Below are 24364 nucleotides of genomic sequence, written 5' to 3'. Positions count from 1 at the left end.
CAGTAATTGTATTTTATGATTTTGTGCCCGCTGCACAGTCACAATTCCCCTTTCCAATGATGGCTTATGTTTCCTAGTAGTGCTCCGAAACAACCCACCAAGAACATTTTGGATTAGAGCAATATTGCGGCTGAGACAATTCTGACAAGCCGATAGTACGTCGGGCATACACTCGCGCACACACAGCTACACACTCTCATTCACTCGCTCACTCTATCTCTGCCAGACATGGGTGTCAGCCAAACAGTGCTATTTGCTGGAGCAGGACTGGCACTTCTCCAGACCATGGGGGTAGCAGGCTTGGCAACGCAGATCACTGATGGACTCATTGAAGCGGTTCGCCAGCATGGACAGCTTGCTACCGTGACACAGAGAGCAGGGAGCGCAGCCCGAACCGCCACAATGCTGGCAGCTGTCGGCCTCCTGCAGACAGAAGAAACACATTAAAGGAGAGAGGAGGAGGCCGAGGAGGAGGTGAAAGAGAGGAACTGTAGGGTCAAGCAAAGGGTGAAAAAGGGTTGTAAGAAAGAATGAAAAAGGAAGTTTGGAAAGCAAGGGGAAAACTTTGCCCGCCATGTCTTAACAATTGCAATTACAATTATATATTTAAATGACATACAGTGAAATGCATCAATAATCTATAATATTGTGTTTCAACATTACTATTTTTTACTCTGCAGCTGTTTCAAAACTGATTAACTTGCAGCAACTTTAGCCAGTTCATTAACAGTGAACATTAACACAGCCATCTACTTTAACTGGGCTGCCTGCTGGCAAACACTAAACAGCCTTAACGACATAGCCGATTTTTCCAGTATTAATTATAATGAAATGCCTTTGGTGAGTAGCTGTGCTAATGTACAGCCAGCCGGTCATTTTTACAGCCAGCTGGTCATTACGGCAAAATTTACAATAACGAGCGGCTGCCTGTAGATTTTCGACGAGAAAAGGGGTGGATAGTAATGGAAGACGTGCAAGGAGCTTCCAGTTAAATCTCTACAAACCACTGGATGTTCGGTAGAAAATAGTGAAAACTTTTCCGAGTAACCAGTAAATTGTTGCTGATTGAAGTGCCACAAACCAGATGCCATTCACCTCTGACCCGTTAGGATTTCCTTAAGCAGAGTGGACAGACGGCTAGCAGTGCATGCTAGAGGGCTGCAGAAGAAAATGTGCCATAGATCTAAAAATCGTGGCACAAATAAAGTGTTTCAAATCCTATTTAACAACTCCTCTTTTATATTACATCACCTGACTTCCTCCTGTGCTCCTTCATAAATATGGCTACTTGACATCAAAGCCCGACAATAAGAGCAAATATGTGTCATAACTTGCCAGATGATCCGATCTATGCCGCCTGTTTCTGGTGAAGATGGACTGGAACTGCACCACAAACAGAAAGTGCTCTGCCCTCACTAGCTTTCAGAGAACGCAGTTGTGTTTCGGTATGGCCCATGATTGGCTGGTTGCATCGCTGCAGCTGCTGTGAAGTTGTGTTTTCCAGCAGCCACAAGAGTCAGACTGGCTGAGATTCACGAGGCAAATCTGCACACAAGCGTTTTCTGTTAATGGAGGTTAAAGCTTTGACTTAGTGCATCGCATTAGTTTAAGCTGCACGCAGAGTTAGAGATAAGTTCACCCACTATATTGTGATGATCAGCTGTCGTTGCGATAGTGAAATGTGGCTAATGTGTGCGCATAGAAAGTACAACTCTACTCCCATGTTACAAATTAAGACAGTGAAAAATTAACTCCCTTGGAGTTTGGACAACAGAGGCAAAGATGATAAAGAAAAGAAAGTAACAAAGAGGAGTGAGATTGCCAAATAATGAAAAAATAAAGCTGAGAATGAACTTTTTTTTTCTAGCGGCAGAGAAAATGAGAAAATAACGAGAGAGGTGAGAAAAGAATGGAGGGAGTGAGAGGAAGAGAACAGTAATCAGCCGAGGAGGTGAGAGGGAGGGGATAATAGCGAGGTGGGTATCCTTGCAGGCTGGCAAGTGGCAGGCAAATGCTGCAAGGGCAGAGCAAAAGTGTGGACTCATCAGTATCTGCTCACAGTTGACAGATAACACTAGGACAATGGTAGTTGTTACAGCGGGAGGGGGCAACGGGAAAAGAAAAGAGAGGGGGCACGAAAAAGGTGGCAGTTACAAGGAAACAGAGGAGATTGTGGGGTGAGAATAAATACCCCTCAGTGAACAGTTACAAATTACAACAATATGGCTGCACAGCCGATCCTGCAGCTATTCTCTTGAAAGCAAAGACAAAGTGAAGAAAGGATGGCTGAAGACATATGCAGAGGGAGAGAGAGGCGGGAGGAGGAGGAGGTAGGAAGGAAGGACACGGTGTGGAGAGAGTGGGAATACCAAGAAACAGAGGCAAGGTGATAAAAACTGTATCACGCCACTGAGAATAATTTGGCCAAGGATCATTACCTTGGTCTCTGCGTCGCTGATCTGTTTCTCGTCCCTCTCCTCCCCATCTTGTGTACCAAGAGCTTTAGCCCTCCTCCTGCTCCCCCTCTCCCTGGCCTTTGGGTGGCCCTCCAAGTCCACAGGAGGCACCGCGTGGTGCCGCAGTGCTTCGGGTTTCCTCAGCGGTGCTCTGATGATGCGCAGATTGCTGGTGTAGATGATTATTTTGCCGAAGTCCAACACTGAGGACTGAAAGCCACAGAAGAAGTCAAGACATCAGCTAATATAAACAACATCTGGTGCGTCCCAACGCTAAACATTTTAATGAGCCTCATCTTATGTTAGATATTTCCTTCATTTCCCAGATTTCTTTTCTGCAGCTCTCAGAGAATGTGCCCACATTTAGCTGTGGGCTTCACGTGTGGGTGAGAAGAGGTTTTCTAGTTGAGTGCAGCTGAAGAGTCACACTCCTTGTGCAGAACACAACATGCTTTGTAGCTGGTGATGGAAGAATTGGAAACTACAGTAATTCAACAATATTTCCATCTGATGGATGATGATGATGATGATGATCATTATTATTATTAGAGAAACCCTTGATATTTTATACCAGCAAAAATATATGATCCACTGATGTTTTGAACTAATCTCCGTTTGGTTCTCCATGAAACAACCAAGATGGCGCAGAGTTTAATCGTATATCACTGGTAACAATCTTTTTTGTTATTAGTATAAGGTGGGCATTTTTCTGCTGAATGTGATGACTATAGAGTTGTGAAGTGGGATTCGCTGCTAGAGTGTTTTTAGGTTATGCAATGATGTCAGTCATTTTGGCACGGTGGACAGCTCATAATACTACAATACTCATGAGCCTCGGCCACAGTTGCCATGAAGAAGAAGCCAGTCAGAGGCGCGAATTGTAGCGGTAGAAAATTCAGGTAGTTTCACTTTTGCAGTGGTTAACAAATCGTACCACCATCGATGCTGAATTTATCCGAATTTGAGCCAGAATTTAAAAGCGAGTCGATTTAAATTTCCAACTGTCGTTAGCATCACGCCTAACAGCATTTTAAGTTCTGTGATGTTTTCTTGACGAACTGTACCTTGGGAATTGTAGTTAATGTCTACCTTGAAATATTTATGTACACAGGCCTGCACTGCAAGGTTTGCAGTTGGCAGAAATGGGATGTAATATTCATAATTACATTTCCATGTGTTGTCGTTAAACTCAGCTCTTTATATCTACAGAGGAAGCGGGGGCGCTTCCATAAAGTCAGCCGTGTTGCACCACCATGTCTCTACTGTAGCCCAGAGCTGACAAACCAAACACTGGCTCTTTTAGCAGTTTCAGCAGCCACCGTATGTTCTCTCACATGCTCGGAAGGATTTGCAACATCACCACTACATGCCACTAAATCCCACACACTGGTCCTTTAAAATGATCTGATAAGTTGCATTTTGATTCATTCAGAAACGAAAATCAGATAAAGAGCTTTTTTTTTCAGTGAATCTCTTTTATTATAAAGCAGAGAGCGAAAGCGCTGGAGTCATACTGGGAGGAACTCATTAGACCTTGTACAATAAGGGTGCTCCTCTTGGACCACCGTGCCATCCTTTCAATAATGCACTAAAAAGATAAACTAAATCCAGATTGCTGTTTTCAGCTGATAAAAGTGATAAATACTGGCCTTGGTCACCAGGGCCAAGCATGCCTTTGTTTAGAGGATAAAAGAATGAAACTGACACTAAGCCAGCAGGCGGTGTAGCTGACCTCCCTCTCAGCCTGCTGCACTAATGAAGCCGCTGCCACAGCAGCTCAGTAACAGTGGCTTTTTCCTGTCAGATGCACAATTTTGTTGCTGTTATTGTTCCACTTCAATTGTTGTACAATTTCCACCGAGCTGCATGCAGTTGATGCTTTAATTACCCCACGACTCTTCCTGTTTTCTATTTTAAGTCTTTATTTCTTGTTCTGTTCTAAAGATGTATGAATTAATTATTAAATTAGTTTGCGTTGGCTGGTAATTGTGTTTGTGTGTTTGCTTTTCAGCATATGTAGACTAGCTATGCTCTGTGGGGTTTGAAAAAGCAATACCAATCCTTCCAAGGAGCTGTGATACTTTCTTATTATAATTCCCTTTATGTAAGTGCATCCAAAGAGGTGCTGCATAGTGATCGTGCTCCAAAATTAGTAGCTTACCATTCAAAGGGTGTCAGCTGCACAAAACCGCAGTTTTAAGGAGTTAACTGACTTTTTTTGTGTGTGTTTTTTGAGATTGCAGAGAATAGTTTCAGGCATCCAGAAATGAGTACATATGTTGAACTGACAATGTTTCTGTTAATTTACAGTAGTACAGGAAGGATAAAATGCACAAATCCAATATGGTTCATGTGCACAACACACACACACACAGTTCCATCATTTTTTGGGGACATTACATAGACTTCCATTCATTTCTTGGAGACTTACCCTAACCTTAACTCAAGTCTACACCCTAAAATTTAATAGATTTAATGATTTGCATTGTGGGGACTCACCTTTTGTCCCCCATAAGGAAGTCCCCACAATGTGACTGTGTAAACAGGTTTATGTCCCCACAATGTGAGTAATACATGGCCACATATACGCACGTGTTTCCATTCCATTTCGTGGATAATGTAAAGACTTACATTTATTCCCTGCAGACTTACTCTAATCTTAACCATAGCCACTACTTTCCTAACCCTGACCCTTATCCTAACCTTAACCCTTAAATTCAACTATTTACATTCTGGGAATGTAAATCATTAAATTTAAAGCAAAATGAGCTCCCACAATGTGACTGTGTAAACAGATTTTTGTCCTCACAATGTGAGTAATACACACACACACACACATTGAGAAAATATCTACTTATTTGCCCGTTTCAAAAGAGCAATTTCTTCTCACACAGGAAGCACAGCAGCGGCCATGACCCTGACCCTTTCACTCAGAAACATAAAGATTGAGATGGAATGTTTTAGTTTCATTACCAACCTCAACTTCAAGATCGTATAAAACTGATACCATGATGGACATTTTCATTAAGATTCAGCAAAATCTTATTATTTTTGATTCCAGTTAATTTAAGCTGCACTCGAGTGTGAATTAAGACAATTAAGACCGGTTGTAGCACTTGTCATTCAGACAAACAAAACTGACACCGCAAGTCCAAAATCTAATCAAAGTTGATCTTGATTAATATCAGAATTAAGCTAAATCAAAGCCAGCGAGCAGCATCACTTACTGTGGCCTCTCCCTCTGCTTCCTCAGTCTGGCCTGCAGCAGGCTTGTAGCTTCCCATTCCTCTGTACACGTTTATTCTCTGGGCAATGAGCCCTGTTGGAGGATAGACACCTGGGTACAGAATAAAATATAGAGTCGGGGTAGACTTTAGTTTTTGGAAGTCATGGTAGACTTCAGTAGCTGTGGTTTTTAATGCACATTTTGAAGGTTTGCATTAGAAAAGGTTGATAGAAGTGGCAACAATGAAGATTTTATGATCGCTTGAGGTGGTTAAGGCATATGGACAAGAAACAAAACCAGTTGTTTGCCAACCATCAATAAATCTCAAGGCAGAAGAAGACGGCGTCTTCTGGGTTATTACCAGGATGCACAAAACCACAGCAGGAAGTAGCAACAGGTACTTTTCAACCAATGAGGAGACCAAATAAATTGTCTCTCATAGGACCAAGATTCTGCTCCTTCTGCTTCTTCTTTGTGGTATACTGGCGCTTGGTAAACAGCTGGTTTTGTTTCTGGTTCGTGTACTTTGTCTTCTACTCTGTTTATTGCAGCCATGCATAACGTTGCCTATACCGCCACCTTCTGACGAATATATTCTTGGTGTAGCCTATTTGTTCCAAAGCAGTTGATGGAAACCTAATTTGCATTTTCACTTTTGCCACATTTCAGATTGCCAGATTGACAATTGGACGGAAACACAGCTAATGGCTAATCATAACTTACTAGTCTCTACCTAACTCACTGTGACCACGCAGGTTAGCTGCATAGCATCCTAGCCTTACCAAGTCCTCAGTCTTAACAACATACATATTTCCGAATAAAGTCCTACAAGAAACACAAAAATACATATAAGCAGTATAATAAAAACTTGCAGTGGAGACTCCAAGATTTTACTGGTTGCAGTCGAGAAACGTTTTGACACGTAATTTCCTGTCCAACAGCTGAGTGCAATTTTCACTCCTGGGTTATTTAGTGAGCTTTAGATGTGCTAATATATGGGTTTTGTTTGTTTTGTTTTGTTGACTTTAGCCAGAGCCTGGCTAACTGCTTCCAGGCCTTGTGCTAATCTCAGCTAAGCAGCTGCTGATGGTAGCCTCACTTTTACTGTACAGATATGATTGTGGTATCAATCTTCGAAACTAACCCTCCTTGCAACAAAGCAAATAAGCACATTTGATCATTTCTTTGAAATTGGTGATGTTCCAAGGTCACAGCTGATTGACTGCTCCTGGTGCATGTTGCTGAAAGGTGAGTCTGTAATTATAGCCGTGAGATGTTCCCCATCATGTCCAACACGAAGAATGCTGTAACATTTAGTATTTGAGACAATTTTCTGGCGGTGTTCATTTGCACACATATACGAATACACTGTGCAGCAAAGTCTCAATCATACACAACCATAATGTCATTATGAAAGCAAAAACATGCCCAAATAAGTTCATGGAAACCACACAATGTTACAGGCTGGAGTACCACATACAAATATAACATACACATCTCGCTCTAAGGTCACATTTAAATACTGCATAGCCACCACAGTGCAGTTGTGCACATTAAGACACAGTGGTATGCTATGTTACACAATAATGAAAACCCACCCTGCTGGTCCCCATGAGTATCCTCGAAGCCACAGAGCTGCTCCACCTCCAGGTGGCTGGGAGGGATCTTGCGATGAACGAAGCTGTGAGGGTATTTCTCCTCTGGGCTGTCCAGCTCCTGACCGTCCTCATACACGTGCTTCAGCACCCGGCCGCTGTAGGATGACGCCAGCTTGAACCTCACCTGTGGTTTCGAGTTTAAGGTGACATGTTTTTACTCCACATTCTTAAAAAGGTGCCGCGGCATGTCGTGGTGACTAATTTGCACGAGTAATAAAAGGAGTGCTGTTTGATCAGACAAGAGGGGTGCACACAAACATTTGCAGCACTTCAGCACACAAGCTAACATTTCATTCCCTCTCGTAGTTTGCGGCTTGACGGCATCAGATGTAGTTTGAAGCGTAGAACTATGAAGCACAGCAGCTTCAGCTAGCTATGTGTTACAACGTGAAGCAATATGCCACTGATACTGAAGCATTAAAAATCTTAAAAGAAAGCTCAGCAATGACCTCAATATGTCTTTTAGTGAACAGAGTACTGTTATGAAAGCACTTAAAAAACCCATGAATGTGAAAGACAGTGGTGCTGTTAATAACTCACCTTTCTGGGCTTGGTGCCTTCATAGCGCTGATTCAGTTTTCTCTGGAGTTCCTCCATGGTGGCTGATTGAGGTGGGGACACAGAGAGAGCGTCAGTCCATCCAAGAAGCTCCTTACATGGGACAAAGTGACATCAGCTGGACCCCGTGTTGCCTGATGTGATGAGGGAAGGCACGGACGGATGGATGAAACAATGGATTGATGTAAAGCTTGATGGAAGCACAGGGTGGATGAGAGCCCCGAACGAAGAGCTGTGTGTGTCAGGAGTGGGTGGATGACTAGATAAAGATAGAGATGAAGCTCTCTCCGCGTGTCCTGCCTCCTGAGTTGGACTGCACCTGCCGTTTTAAGGGACCACCTTTCTGGCTCCCCGTGCTAAATTATTCACAGCGAGATCGTGTGTACAAAAGCGTGGTTGAGAAACCAGAAGCTCCGTCATCAAATAATTATGATCACCAGAATAGAAGGCAGTTGGAGCCTGTGTGGAGCACTCTGTGTTTGTGTGTGTTAGGAAGAGAAAGAGAGAGTGAGGCTGTGTGTGTGTGTGTGTGTGTGTGTGTGGGAGTTGTTTGATAGTTGTAGGACTGCCTGTCATTGGACTGGAGCCGAGTGCGTCAGTGTTGAAAAGTAAACATGACATTTGATGTCTGTTGCTGTCATACTGAAAACCTTTACCTTTCTCAAAATATATATATATGATTACTAAGCTGTCATTGAAATAACACCTTGCTTTTTGTATCCGTCTTTGTATTGTTTATACGTGTGTGTGGCTGAATGTGTATTCCTGTGTGCACTGGATGTAAGTGTAGTTTTTAGTTGAGCTCTGAAACTTCAGTCTTACTTCATGACTCAGTGGAGTCTAAGTCAATCTCTTTGAAAGTCTAATCTAAAAAGCACCTGTCACAGTATCTCAGGTATGTGAATTTTCTTTTTTTTTTTTTTTTCCAAATGAGATTCTCGCACATCCAAGAGCGACTGAAAAGTTTTCTCCACCTGTCAACGCTGAGGGACCTCGTCTAGAAGCCAAGAAGATCCAAAGACAAATCAAGCAGACTCGTATCACAAATTCTCGTCCTTCAGATGACACAGACCACACATGAGAGAGTTACTTCAGTCCAGGCGGTAAAATGAACCATAAAAAAAAAAAATCTGGAACTTGAGCTGTCTTGTGGATCTGGCCTTCTGGGACTGATAAGACCGATATTTGCATCATTTCCTCTTACAACTGAAGCACTAGGTGAGAATAATAAAAACAATCTTCAAAAAATGAATAAAAAAACAGCTAAGTTGGAAAGAATGTAATGATTATAATTGTTTAATTACAAAAATAAAGTCAATTTAATTCACAGAAAATTATTTTAATTTACGGAAATCTTGAGAAGTATACAATTAAACTGCTTTGCCATCCTAATCCTACAGTGTAATTACTTGAACTGATGAGTCACACAACAAGTGTTTGAACTAAATCACCATGTGCTAAGTGTTTTCCTGTCTAGTGTAATGACTTTAATTAGTTGGGAAATTACATCTTTATTTTGTATTTTACTTGCAATTACGTACTATTTACTGTGACAAACAGGGAGGGTTACCACACATTAGACGCAGTGTAAAGACTCATGGCGTTGTGCAGCAATATTAAATATTTAAGTATGGACTTAAAGAATCTGCACATGTCCATATATAGCATATTAAAAGCAATGTTGGTCCTTCTGTCTATATGAGCTGAGTCCAGACCCCAATAATTAAGCAGTCAGAGTAGCCTGTTAGACATGCAACAGGGTTTTCACAGCAGACGTTTTGGCTTGCCTCAGCAGGAAACACACAGGTGTTACTAATATCATTATTCAAGCATCCCAGAATAAGCCATGACAGTATAATAGTGAGTCAACATGCACAATGCCAGCACCCTGAAACTGAGGCAGCTAAATGTAACTCAGCCATCATTCATTTTATAATCAACCCCTGTGTTTTTCCTCTTATGGCACGTCAATATATCTTATGTGAAAACAAAACCCTACAGCATGTCTAACAGGCTACACCACCTGATCAATTACTGGGTTGAATGGGAAGATGATTGTCATATTTGTTATCTCTGGTTTTGTCTTAAAATACTCGTATCAAGGCGAATAGGGCATTATTCATGCATCAGCGTCATTTTAAGCATCATTTTATCGCCAGTTCAGACTCATTTAAGATTTGAATCACATTCATGAGTGCCAGAGCTGCTGAAGTCACTTCAGTCGATATGAGGTCACATCCTGGCGTCATGCGTCGGACCTGAGTATGTGTGTCTGTCAGTCAGTTATAGTATTAACACTATTTATTATTATTTTTAATCTGAAGGCAGCATACATTGTTTTTTCCACAGTTATTGGGGCAATACGTATTTTTTATATTTTTTCTATATATTTTTTCTTTTATATAGTCAAACATTTCATTTTGCTTGTATAATATGTACATATATAGTCTACTTTTTTATTTTGTATTTCATTTTTTTGAATTTCTCTATCTCTGTTGCTATTTTTCTTCCCACTGCTATTACATGCTGCTGTTATGCCCACATTTCCCTGTTTTTTAAGTTTTATCTTATCTTATCTTATCCTATCTCAGTGTGTGCATCTGTGAGTACCCAGTGTCCATGTCATGAATGCTTACACACAGCATTTACATTTTTCCATTTCCAGAATTTTCCAAGGTGTCCTCATGCGTACTGCTGTCCAGCCGCTGAAAGCAGCAGCAACTCGAATCTTCAGGAGGCCATTTTATAGAACAAACACTAATCTAACAAATGGATGCCGTTAACCCCATGCATGTCGAGATCAATCTCACAATTATCCTTACAGATGACTGTTATTAAGCTGAAAGTTAACGGATGGTTGAAGAGAGAGAGCGAGAGAGAGAGAGACTGCGAGAAGACAGAGACCCTCTCCCGTCTCCTCCCTGGCCGAGAGTCGGCTTAATCAGATTGCAGAACAACCAAGTACGTTCACTCAAGCGAGAAATTGTTTTGGGTGCATCGCTGTGAAGGAATCATTTAATGTGTCAGGATTCTCGCTGCTTTCGGATTAAATGATTGCCACTGTAAATCTGTCTCTCTGTGTCTCCACATTAACAGCTCATGTACATTCTATTATCCCCATTATCCTCCCTTAATGCAATATGCAATATGAGCTGCATTGCTCAGGTACAGTACATGTTCACTGCCTCAGCTATAGATCCTCATCTAATCCATTTTCAGTGCTCTGATGGCACAGATCGAAACTGAGAAATAATAGTTTTGCTTGCACTGTGCCGGTGATAATCCATTTGGACCCGAGTGCGCGAGACAAGCCTCATTGAGCCGCAAATTTAAACCCAAATGGAAGTTTATTCCCCAGATGGCCTGATGTAACATCTACATGCTAACTGTTGTGGATGTGTGAGTTATAATCTAAACTCTGTCCTTATGCTGTATTCGCAAGCCAGGTACGAGCATGTTGAGTGCAGGCTACTCCTCTCCACAGGTGTAGTGGTGCCGGAGCGCACCAGAACGACACTCGGCCACTCTGGTTAATGGAGAAATAGCAGCGCTGTACCTCTGCTCCTCTTTAAATCTACTCTCTCTCTTGTTTATGCCTCAAACCCTCCACAGCTACCACAACACACCCTACCTTAACCTGGCATCCAAGGATGTTCATTATAGCAGTTGCTTTGTGTTTATAGCAGCATGTGTGTGTTAAGTTTGATTATTTACCCCCAAGTGTGGAACAGTACCCTACGGAGATGTGTGTGTCAGACTTGGCAGGTCTCACTGTGAGGGCCTGGGGGCAGCAGACATCCTTGCCACCCATTTCTGTAATATAGTCTCTGTTGTGCTCTCCCTCGTCTCTCTGTCGCTTCCTTTCGCTCTGAATGTCTGCCCTGTGTAAGCGAAGCACAAAAAGGCAAGAAAAGAACGAAGGTGAAACTCTCACTTTTAAAAGACACCTACTATTTTGTCTGTGCAATTTCTGACACCCTCCCGAGGGGAAGAGTATTGACCGACTCTCATATCAGCAGTGCCTATTTTCAGGCAACAACAGAACAGAGATCAGTCAGAAACACTGGCTTAAATTTCTCCGCAGCGGTCATTCACCTGAAGGCGCACGGAAACCGAAATTCTCGGAGAAAGGTGGAATGACTCGGAGTTTTTCAGGATGAACTGTCACTTCAGGTCAGCGGACATCAGCGGGACGGTAATGATCGCCTGGTGCTAACCACAAAAAAGAGGCAAGAGTTTTGAGATTTTGAAAGGAAGCAGCTACTGAGCTACAACACCAAACTCAGATTGTTCTTTTTCTTTTATGGGATATGAGGGGACAAACAGACAGACAGACAGACAGATGAATAGTGTTCCAGTAGCTAGTTAATTTAAACACAAGATACTTGTGCTCAAAAAGAGGATTCATTCTCAGTGAAGAACCTTGGAGCTCTAATCTGCCTCTATACCAGCCAAAGAGCAGTGATTCCTAACATGGAAACCTCCCTTCAACAGTGTTTCGCCTACTTAGTCCCACTACACCTCCAGGAGGTTAGGCAGTGAACTCCGGCGTCCCAGAGTCACCCCCCCTAGTGCCAGTTCACACTGCTCCTACACAATCCAAACAGCACCGCCACGTTCAACTGACCCAGAGATGCTCCAGGTAGTGGCCAGTACCGATGCTACCATTTAACTATTGCTAATGCTACTGCTAACCGCTAGGAAGAACAGAAGAAGACAATACAGTTCCGATGCTACCATTTAGCTAATGTTATGTGCTAACCGCTACCTGCTAAGAGGAACAGAAGAAGACAATAACGCTAGATTCACCTATACTGTTAATGTTAATTGCTAGCTACCAATACTAACTGCTAAGATACTATCATACTCTCACCGCTTTAGCTATTGTTAGCTGCTACAATGCTACCACAGGCCTAGATGCCACATGTAACTGCCGATTGCCACACTACCATCATCTACCCCTGCCTCTCACCAACTGCACCAAGAAAAAGCGGGGTGGGAATACAAACCCTGGTTCGGGTAGGGGATAGAAAATAAAGAGGTAGAGTCAAAAGATGAAAGTAGGGATTGGATACAGACCCTTGTTCGCGTAGGGGGTGGAAAATTTAGAAGGTGCTGAAGGTGGAGGCCTAAACCACAGACTAGATTTAACAGCCTCTTCTAACATTTCCTTCAAGAAGCAGCAAACCCTACCATTTCCTTCAAAAAGCAAACAGAGCAGGAAAACAAACCCTAACATTTCCTTCAAGAAGCAGACAAAACAGGAGAACAACCAAAAAGATCAAAAAACAAGCCAACTCTGTGTCTTACCACGCAAACTCACCTGAACAGGCCGCATGGTCCCAAAGAGAGACTCTAGCTGGCCACACCCCCACCTTATCTAAACTTCCTGGTTCTCTTCCTATTGGCAGAGCGAGAAGATGGGGCGGGGAAAGCAGAGCAGAGGAGAGGTGTCTTGTTCAGACTTTAACCTCTTCTCTTGCCGGGTTAGGCATGCATGTCCTCTGCCTGCCCCCCCACTGTCCCTATTTCACCCCCCAACTACTATTATTTCTCCTGATCCATATCCACTGACTAGACCTAGCAGCCTCATCTGACATCTCCCTCACTGTCTTTCTTAAATTTTGCCCATGCACTCCCAGCTCCCTCAACAGTGAAACAGCTGACCCTGCAACAAAACCTCTACACCCCACTTCAACCGGACAGACCCTGGTCTTCCATCCCCTCTGCTCAGATTCTGTCTTTAAATCTGCATACTTAGTCTTCTTCCTTTCATAAGCTGCCTCCACTGAATTTTCCCAAGGGACTGTTAACTCAATAAAATACACAGTCTTTTTACTCATGGACCATAAGACAATGTCTGGCCTCAGATTACTATAAACTATTTCCTGGGGCACAACTAGCTGTCCTCCCAAGTCGACCTGCATTTGCCAATCATCAGCCCCTACCAGGCAGCCACCTCCCTGCTTTCTCCCTGACTAAGCAGCTCTATTTTTCTCCCCCTCTCGAACAAACTGCACATCTAACCTCTCCTTTCTAGAACTTCCAGAATTCACCTGCTTCCTTCTCTCCTCAATGCCTGCGGCTAAGCTTCTCAGCACCTGATTATGCCGCCATGTATACCGGCCTTGTGATAAGCTAATTCTACAACCTGACAAAATGTGCTTTAAACTTGCTGTACCTGAACAGAGTGGGCACGATTGATCGCCCTGTACCCAGAGACTTAGGTTCTGCGGGGTTGGCAACACATCGTATGTCGCCCCTATCAGAAATTTAATACGGCCTTCCTCCATATTCCACAGGTCCCTCCAACTAAGTTTCCTCTTCTCAACACCTTCCCAATTCAACCATTGTCCCTGTTTGGCTTGACCAACTGCTTTTGCCCCTCTTAACAACTCCTCCTGCCTACGCACCTGTTCCACTACAAGCTTTCTTTTCTCCTTTAGACCTGCTTTATTCCACACTGGTTTGCCTGGGCCAAGCCCCAAGCCTCCCCGGCCAAATTGAACATTTCCTACTATTTCTGCATGCCTAAGAGCTGCCTCTGCCTCCTGCACTGCTGCCCTTGGGTTCCATTTCCTCCCCCCAGAAGGATTCGGAACCACATTGCTAACTAACATGTCCTTACTCCCAGATAATAAAAGTTCTGTCCTAACCTTAGTGCATTTAAACTCCTCTGTTAGACTGGATACTGGCAGCTGAAGCATTCCTTTCCCATACAAAGCTACATTGCTTAAGCACCTGGGAGCACCCAACCATTTTCTAATATAAGAGCTAATTAGCCTTTCCATTCTCTCTGCTACAGATAATGGGACTTCATATACTGACATTGGCCACATTAACCTAGGATACAAGCCAAACTGCAAGCACCACAACCTCAGTTTTCCTGGGAGCCCTGATTTATCTATTCTCTCCAGCCCTTCTGCAACATCCTTTCTAAATTGCACAACCTGTTCAACATCATTCAGGTCCACATTGTACCACCGTCCTAGACTCTTAACTGATTTCTCCCTAATTGTTGGGATTTCCTCACCATCTATAGCAAACTTTCTATCACTTACTTTCCCTCTGTATATTGAAATACTCCTTGACTTACTAGGCTTAATCTTCATACTAGCCCACTTGAGATTCTGATTGACTTTATCTAACAACCTCCTTGTACATGGCACTGTTGAAGTTAGCAGTGTCATATCATCCATATAAGCCCTAATTGGTGGAAGACGCATTCCATTCTGCCGTCTCTCTCCACCTACGACCCACTTGGAAGCCCTAATAATTACCTCCATAGCCATTGTGAAAGCTAGCGGGGACACTGTACATCCTGCCATAATACCAACCTCCAATCTTTGCCAGCCTGTTGTGAGCTCTGCGATACTTGCACACAGTCTGATGTCTTGGAAATATGCTTTCACCAAGTTAACAACTATCTCCGGCACTTTAAAGTAGTCAAAGGAACTCCAAATAAGGTTATGTGGCACTGAGCCAAACGCATTAGCCAGATCTAAGAATACGACATTCAAGTCTCTTTTCTCCCTCTTAGCTGTCTGAATCTGATGCCAAATCATGCTAGTATGCTCTAAGCATCCCGCAAATCCTGGTATCCCTGCTTTTTGCACTGTCGTATCTATCATACCATTCCTTTCTAAGTATTTAGCCAGCCTCTGTGCTACGATACTAAAGAAAATCTTTCCCTCAACATTTAGGAGAGAAATCATCCGAAACTGGCTAAGGTCCGATGACTCCTTCTCCTTAGGGATGAAGACACCTCCTGCCCTGCGCCATGCTCTTGGAATACTTTGTTTCTCCCAAACTATTCTCAGGTATCTCCATAGTGTCCTTAAGAGGACAGAGGTTATCCAGGCTTAATAGCTTAAAACATCATATTGTGCAGATATAAGATATATACTGTATCTGTAGAATATCCATAGAATACACAGTATAAGAATATACAAGGATACACCAAATATAGTAAAATGTATAAAATAAACACAGAAAAACACACTATATACATTAGACAAGAGATGGAAGGAGGGAGAAAGTGAAAGTCTGGAATTACAGTTGGACGGGATTATGAAAGGCAACCAAGGACAGATAAGGTTGGAGTGATGCAGCTACAGATGAATGTGAAAGACCATATTTGTCCTAAATCACGTCTCAAGACACAAATCTCACACCCACTTCGAATGTAGCAGATGAAAAATGAGAAAAGATCGGCACCTCGGATGGCGGTTTACGGTAGCGGTTCATCTAATATACAAGTGGCTTTCTCTAGTTTGATCACCTCTGTTACACTGACTGGAACATGAAAGACCCAGCTTTATAAGCTGGTAATGGACGTTTGTATTAATGTGATAGCAGACATCGTAATTTGTCTTAAAACGATTACTTCATTATGAATAGGAAATCTCCGTTGTCCTGGTTACTATGATACATGGTCGTGAAAAAAGAAACATGAAAAAGAAACAAACATTGGCCTCAAGTCCAAAGTTTAGTTGACCCATCCATCATCCCTACACAGACTTTGTGGCTCAATAATAGCATCACCTTACTTCCTCCTTTCCTCTCATCATAAGCACCACTGTCACATGAGGGCTTTGTCACTTGGACATCATTTTGGGGCACTTGCTAAAAAGGCTGACACTGTTGTTTTCACTGAGACGACAGCCTGAGACATTACTAAAGACGCATTTCAATCCTAAACGAGGCATTTCTTTGTGACAATTTAAAAAGATCTGCAACACTACCGGGTACACAGATGAAAGCTCTGCGTGTCTCTGAAGAGTTCACAGCAGAGAACGCATTTGCAGTAAGTACATCTGTCTGAGATGTTCACTGTCTGAAAAGCTAATAATAAAGTTGAGACCATGCATCATGTCGTACACAAAGGAAAGCTAGAGAATTCACAGTAGCCTTGGTTACTAACAGGGGCCAACATTTATAGCTCAAAAACTACCCACAACCGAAACACACCACAAAATGATGACTATGACAAGACCTGACAACAACTTTAAAGTGGTTTGACTTGGAAGTCTCACATTATTACCTGCATAAGATTAGATCAGGTAAATTATAAATACAGTAGATAAATACTGATGCAGTGCATTAGTCATATATATACTGATACTGCATGAGTTGGCCAAGTTCAAAAGGACTTAAATAATGATAAACCAGAACTCTTGAACACTGAATTACATTAGACTGCCATTTAAAAGATTCAGTTCTACAGCAGTGTTTTAAATAGAACTGCTAATGCATTTAAACTTTATTATCTTAATTACAGTGTCTATCAAATGATAGATGTTGCAAGTCACAGTCGAGTTAATATTTAATATTTCACTGGGACTGATTTTCTGTCTCATTTTAATTAGCTGTAAGGTGGTAGTGATGACTCCCATGAATCCTGAAGCTCATGCAGAAACATGTGGCTGGGATGCGACAGAGGTCTCCACCAGTGACCTCCCCACCCACTCTCTAGCATCATCTGCAGAAAAAGTCCCTCTCAAAAAAATGATGTATGAGTGTCTTCACCATCTGCAATCCCAGCCAAAAGGAGATTATGGTCCAGCAGCAGGGGCCTCAGGGCAGGGAACTGTAAGGAACCAAAAGATACTCTCATATATTTTGTACAAAGTGTGATTGCGTTGGAAGGCCAGTTTGGAAATCTTCAAATGGTTTGTGAAATGAGTTAATCCTTGCTTGTGAACGACTGATTTTTTCTAGGATACCCCTTTCAGACCCAATCATGATACTATCACCTGTTACCACTGAACCTGTTTACCTGTGAAATGTTCCAAACAGGTGTTTTTGGACCATTCCACAACTTTACCAGTCTTGTGTCGCTGACATTAAATTCAGAAAAAGCAGATATTTAGAAAAATCAAAAAGCTGATGATGTAAAACATTAAATGTGTTGTCTTTGTACGGTTTGCAAAGGAGTATACGTCAAAAAAGGATGAGCAAATTGTCACATTCTGTTATATTTATCGGCGTCCAAACATTTTTGGAATTAGGATTGTACGTTCAGGAGTCTGCACCAGGTGGCCTGCTGTCAGTGGAGCAGAGTGGAGAGCTGCTTTTGCTTCTATAATTCACTGAGGCGCTTCTGGTGGGATCACAAACATTGTCTAGAATGGCCGTGACCAGCTCCGACAGTCGTGTCACATCCGGAACGTGCTAACGTTAGGATGCTAAAATGTTGCGCTGACAGTGACAGTGTCAACATGCCGGTGTCTTAGGTTTCATGTTTACCATGTTGAAAATCTCAGTTTAGCACAGAAGCATGATAATCATCATTAAACACAATGCACTAGAGAAACGAAAATTTTGATCTGGTGATGGATGAAAGCTCAGCGGATCACCAAAGTGAGTACAATTCATTCTCAGGGGAACATGAATGTCTGTACCCAATTTAATGGTAATCCATCCAATAGTTATGAGAATATTTCACTCAGAACAAATGTGAACCTTATGGTGGAGCTGATGTCTGAGGATCTATTTTGTCATTAGAATAAATCCTATGTGCACCATGAATATCTGCATCAAATTTCATAATTTTAATAGTTGTCAATATATTTCACAAAAAAGGCAAAAATGTCAGCCTGCTGTTGGCACTAGAGAGACTTCGTCCTTTAGAAACCATGAATGTCTGTCCAAGATTTCACAGAAATCCAACAAATAGTTGAGATGTTTCAGTGGACAGAATGACATTGCCATCCCTCACTCATGCCACTACAAAACATTTTTAAAAGCAAAATGGTGGACGTGGACAACACTGCCACCAAACTACACTGCTCCAGTACCAACTGCTTCACCAAACTACATCATCAATCCTCATATCAACTTCACAAGTGAACAGGATGAGAGAAAATGGTAAAATCCGAAAGCTTGACAGGAGGATAAAGTTGACAGTGTGCATAAAACCCACTCGCATAGACCAGTATCCTAAATGTAACTCTAACCACCAAATTACTACATTAAAAAGCCTGGTGGTGAGGACCTGCTCACACAGAGCAGCTCTTACTAGTGAAGAGGAGGACAGAGAGAAAGAAGTGCACTTAGCACCAAGGGGTACAAAGAATGGATAATGAGAATCCCACCCCTTCCCCACCAAAAGCATGCGACTGGGACTCCATTACAGGCTGAGCTGTCAGAACATCCAGCCAGAGTCCTGGAGTCACAGAGAATCAGTGGATATCACAAACCGCTTTAAGATCTCTGCTGCTGCACCCCACAGAAAGGACCGCACGTGGTGACGACTGAGCCATCTCCATGACTGCTGAGCAAAGTCCATCTGCATGTAGTCAGATGAAAACTCTCAATTTCCCAACAGAAAGAAGGGAGTTGTTCCATCCACCTGATAGATATCTATTTTTACACAATTGGCAGAAATTATTTTTATCTTTCTTTTCATACCGCTGTTCAGTTTTCATGTCAAAACGAAGCAGGCAAACTTGAGCTGGGCAAACGTGTCTCATTAGCATAATAAAGGATGTCACAGAGAAATGCATGAATCATCATTGTTGAACCTGGGTATTGAAGTGTCACTCTATTCCTGTAGGTCAGTGGCTTGGACTGTGATTGGCTGGGTAATTTCTAAAAGCAGTGTGCAGTGAAGTATCTCTGAATTGACGTTCAAATTTAATCAGGCCATGGATTTAATCAAAAACCTCTTTAAATATTCAAAAAGGTGTTTGAGTAAAGGAACAGTGCAGAGGCCATCCCTTGCAAGACTGTGTGCGCTACAGTCTTATTGAATCTATTCCTTTGCTTTTATAGTTAAACTAAATAAAATCAATGGAAATTGCACTACTTGTTGAAACAACAAATGATGCTGATGATGCGCTTGAGGATGCACTCTTTGTGTATCAAAGAGCACAATAAAACCAACAGAATTATTCAGAATTGACCCCCACAGACAGCGGAGATGTTAAATAGAAACAGCAACAACCAATCCCAGTATGATGGCAGAGCAAGATAAGGATGGACAAATCACTACAGTCACTGACAAGCATGCAGCAGGTATTTATACAGCACTTTTAATCAGGGCTGCAAAGTGCTTCGCTGTTACCAAAAAGGTGGAAGAATGATGAGCATAAGAATAATCAGGAGCTTTTAAAGACCAGGTGATGACCAGTGATTTGTCACAGGACATCATGGGAGCAGCTGATTGGTCAATCAATTGTACAGGGTGACAACATGATAAAAAAAAATACCAGTAACACCTGAGATTTATCTCTTGACTGTGTTTTATCTCTTCGCCTATGAAGCAAAAAAAAAAAAAAAAGGAAGCATCATGGAAATTAACAGCATGTCTCAAATGTGTCTCTGGCCAACTGATTACTTGGCTGAAAAGTGTACCCACCATTAAAAGAAAATAACTCTAGATCAGCCATGTGCAAGAATCCAATAGCGGATCAGGGAAAATCCCAGCGGGCTGATAACTTTCTGGCAAGTAACTACGAGCTAACTAACAATAACGATCCTTACAGCAACCAGATGTGTGTCCCCTATAGGGGAGGAAAGGTCAAGACTGGATAGGTTATGGATGAGAGAGATGCAGTCACAGTCAGAAACTAGAATGTTTGATTTAATCTGTGCCAGACCAAACACTTTTCTCTCCAAAAATAACTAAAGGAGCAAAGGAAATTGAGGCAGCACTTGGCTGCCTCAGACCTCCATCTAATGGTTTTCTGGGCTTTGGAAGAGGCCCTCATCGCAAAGAGCTGGCTGCAGCGCAGAGAGAGAAGCAGCCGTGGCAGACGTCACTCAAGAAGAGGGAGTTTACTCTGGAGTGACATCAATTAAACAGACACTCCGTAACCCAATATAAAAACAACGGCAGCCCGCAAAGGGTTTACAAAGAAAACGCACCAAATGCATTGAATACCAGAACAGATATTGTATCTGCTTTTAGTTTGTTTTTTTCACTAAACCCTCGACCTTTAAAACTGAGCAAAAAATTTTAAATAATCAAAGAATCATTGGTCAGCTTACAACTACGTGCCTTTATTAAGTCACTAAACATGCCAGAGCCACAGCAGTCAGGTCACAGCACAAAAACAGCTGCAGGTTCAGTCGTTGATGACACGGCTCTTCCCTGGATTGAAAACTATTTTGTGAACCTATCAGGAATGAGTTGCCACGGGGATGCACCCTTTGTCCTTTACTGTTTATATTATACAGAGATAACATAATTCTTCCTAATCAACACTTCAATGAGAAATTTTTTTGCTGATGATACTGTTTTATAGTAGCCTGGGCCCTGACTCGTCCTCAGTCTGCCTTTGATGCTTTCCAGTTATCTCTCCTTAATTGCAGAGTAGTTTTAAATTTAGAAAAGACCAAGCACACGGTATTCTCCACCTCCCCCTCAACCTCCACCTCCAGTGACTCTGACTATCCTGCTGTGAGAACTTAAAATGGCACTCAGATCAGACTTGTCGCGCCATACAAATACACATATATGCTCTACTATTTGATTTAACTTGTGTAATAAACTCAACAGGAGCTTCACATTTGAACTTTGATAGGAGGCTTTATGCTTCACATCCACATTGTATGTTTTCAGCACAATACTCACTCCTTTTGTTGCTGCCTCTCTACCGGAGCTCAGCAAGAAGACACTGTTCGAGGACACAAAAAGAGGACATTCTGCTCAAAAGACTAACTTTATAAGTAGATAGAGACCGAGATGGAGAGATCCGTGTAAGAGGAAGTGTTACACAATGAATAGAAAATCAAATGTCAGAAATGAATTAACTCTTAATACCTTTTGCAGATCCTGCTCATACATTACATACCATAACAAGTCTACAAAGTTCTAGAAACGTACTTTGTGATTATGCAATTTCTGCAAATAAATTCCCTGAGGTGTCACGATTGTTTTGCACTCTCGCTGTCTTTCTCAATCTCTTTTTCCTCCTTTCCCCCTTCCCATCCAGCATTATAATTGGTCTAATAATGGTGTGGATGACAGCCTGTGGCTGGGCCTCTGTGCCCATGTATTCAGTCTAATGCAGTGCTTCAACCTGTCATAGATTTCCATTATTCATCTCAGGGAGAACTCATAGTGCTGTCTCTGAAGGCCCCCTGTTCAGAGATCACTTTTCTCTCTGTTTGTTCGCCGCCACAAGAGCACTACACACTGCCTGTGCCTGTTTATTTCTTTATTTTCAGGAAAGCATAAGCGATGAATAAAAGACGAAGACAGAGTGAGTGTGTGTGTGGGTAATACATTTTTCTTATTCAAAGTATACAAATTGAGAATTTGTGCATCTGGACGCAATATTTCTAATTAAATTTGCAGCATTTAAAGCAAGTTCACCCCAAGATATTAAATTATAAGTAGTCTGAGACATAAGCATAGTCTGAATACTCGTCCTCCTTTTCCTCCACTGTGTTTACATCCCATTGGCTGTTACAGGATCCAAAAAAAATCCACTGATGACCTTTAGAGGGATATCACTGTACATTTATAATAACATGAGCATGCACAATGGGATTATGCCAGAGAAATGACAAAATAACAAGCATCACCTCATATTTATTATGGCAGAGGCTAGCGAATGTTATCGCTGCAGGTTATTTCAGTTTTAGCCTCCTCAGGGAACCTTACTTCACCTTCATCAGAAGGATCTTCAACAGAACAACACAAAAATGGCACATGATACACAAAATAATTGACAAGAGCCGGATGCAACGCCATATCATATTTATTATCTGCTACTTATTGTATTAATCGTTTCGTGACCTGTATGTGATTAAAACTGTATGTTTGAGACACATTTCTCAATCCTTGACACATCGTAGGAGAAGCAACAGAGAGAGAGAAACTGGAGCTGGTAAGCCTCTGAACCACGATGCTTGACTGGTTAGAAGAGCGACAAGGCAGTCAGGCAAGCAGTTTGCTATTTTTTATACTCCTTGTCTAACTAAGTCTTTCGGTGTGTGTGTGTGTCTGTGTGTGTGTGCGGCTGTGCTCTTTTTTTTTTTTTTTTTTTCCAGCCAAACAAAAAGCAGCTTACCATCTCTTGGTTGGCTCTGTTGTCTGCTTGCACATTCTGTCTACTTAGCCTGTCCATCTCCTCCTAAATCCTGTACATAAGCCCAAAACAAGAGATATCACCACACACGCACAAATGCACACGCACAAAAGAGGCCCTGAATAAAATAATTCAGAAAGACCTACAACAATGAGACAACAGCCAAAGCGAAGCAAGCACTGGCGCTCCGAAAAAGAAATTGGTGCAAGAACAATTAAAAAGCCACCGCTCGCCTGCTGAAGGCACATTGGCAATCTAAAAATAAAACAATGAAGCTCTCGACTGCATTTCAACAACGGACATGTAAGGTCTACTACGACATTACCGGAGTATAAACAGTTTTACAATGAATAAACAAAGAAATAAAAACAAGGCTTTAACACACAAAGGAGACAGATTTAAAATTCCAAAAAATGTGCAAATATTGAAACACAGGTGAAGGTGCTGAGAGAAATGCGCTTCATGACATCAGCTATGGAGCTCGTGAATGGGAGCGATGGCCCTGTTTTGTGTCATCAGTGCAGAGATGATGATGATTTTCCATCCAGCCTCATTGGCAGGAAATACAAGACGAAGACAGAAGAGTGAGACACGCCATGAGGGCATGCAGCTTTGGTGGCTGTTTTGGCTCAAAACATCAGAATTCATAATGCGAGTTAACAATTATAATCAAGTAGACAGTGATTTTATCAGAACAAATACCATGAGGAAAAATATAAGCCTCTAATCATCTCAAGGTTAAACAACCCTGACCCATTGCTGCACAAGCTTGGGCTGCTTTGTTATGTGTTAGCGTGTTACACATGTAAGTATGTGCTGTGTGGTCATGAACTTTAGCTCTGCTGTGGTGCGTTATGCTCTAATAGCTGCATTGTCTTTGTCGGATATTGAGGCTAACCCCTGTAACATGTAATGTTGCTGCTGCACCTGTTGTGTTTGGCTGTCATACAGAAATTTATTAAAAACATGAACTAAAGATCATACTGCTTGGAATTTCATAAGAATAATCATAATAAGGTATTAACTCAGTCAAATGTGTAAATATAAGCAGGACTGAATATGGATTTTAGGCTCTATTAATAAAAAAGCAAGTAAGCATCATCTCATTATTTTGGGGATTAAATATCATATTAACCTTCTTAAAATGTGAATTTAGCCGTTTGTCAGAGCCCGGGTTGCTAAGGATGTAAGCTGGAGCTGCTCCTTTGACTTCTTGACACTCTCCTTAAATATATAGCGCACACTCCAGCAAAGAGCTTTCCTTTATCGTCTTTCCAGTCCACTGATAAATTCTGACAGAACAGACCTGGACACACTCATGTAACGCCATGACGGATGATGCAGTCTCGTAACTCTTTTCCTCTCCATGCCTCCTCCCCCATCCTGACCTCCATTTCCGCTCACCTCCTCTCTTCAGTCCCCAAT

At 42.0% G+C, this 24364-nt stretch overlaps 1 protein-coding gene across 1 annotated transcript; it reads right to left on the bottom strand.

The window, feature by feature from the left end:
- Positions 1-249: 249 nt before the first annotated feature.
- LOC121617773 (glutaredoxin domain-containing cysteine-rich protein 2) lies at positions 250-7979 on the bottom strand. Its single transcript, XM_041953004.1, has 5 exons — positions 7881-7979; positions 7281-7464; positions 5684-5793; positions 2439-2666; positions 250-423 (listed from the first exon to the last, which is right to left on the bottom strand). Exons 1-5 carry the CDS (start codon positions 7935-7937, stop codon positions 250-252), a joined length of 753 nt encoding a protein of 250 aa, XP_041808938.1. The 5' UTR covers positions 7938-7979.
- Positions 7980-24364: the final 16385 nt, after the last annotated feature.

Source organism: Chelmon rostratus, chromosome 14 (genome assembly GCF_017976325.1).
Source record: "Chelmon rostratus isolate fCheRos1 chromosome 14, fCheRos1.pri, whole genome shotgun sequence".
Lineage (NCBI taxonomy): Eukaryota > Metazoa > Chordata > Actinopteri > Chaetodontiformes > Chaetodontidae > Chelmon > Chelmon rostratus.
The sequence above is the reverse complement of the archived record's forward strand: the minus strand, read 5'-3'. Positions and strand labels throughout refer to the sequence as shown.

Excerpts from the sequence above, each read along its gene's own strand:
- LOC121617773 (XM_041953004.1), bottom strand. The coding sequence starts at position 7,937 with ATGGAGGAACTCCAGAGAAAACTGAATCAGCGCTATGAAGGCACCAAG. Across the intron at positions 5,794-7,280 it reads TACTCATGGGGACCAGCAGG|GTGTCTATCCTCCAACAGGG; the intron begins GTGGGTTTTCAT and ends TTCTGTACCCAG. Across the intron at positions 424-2,438 it reads TCAGCGACGCAGAGACCAAG|GAGGCCGACAGCTGCCAGCA; the intron begins GTAATGATCCTT and ends TTCTGTCTGCAG.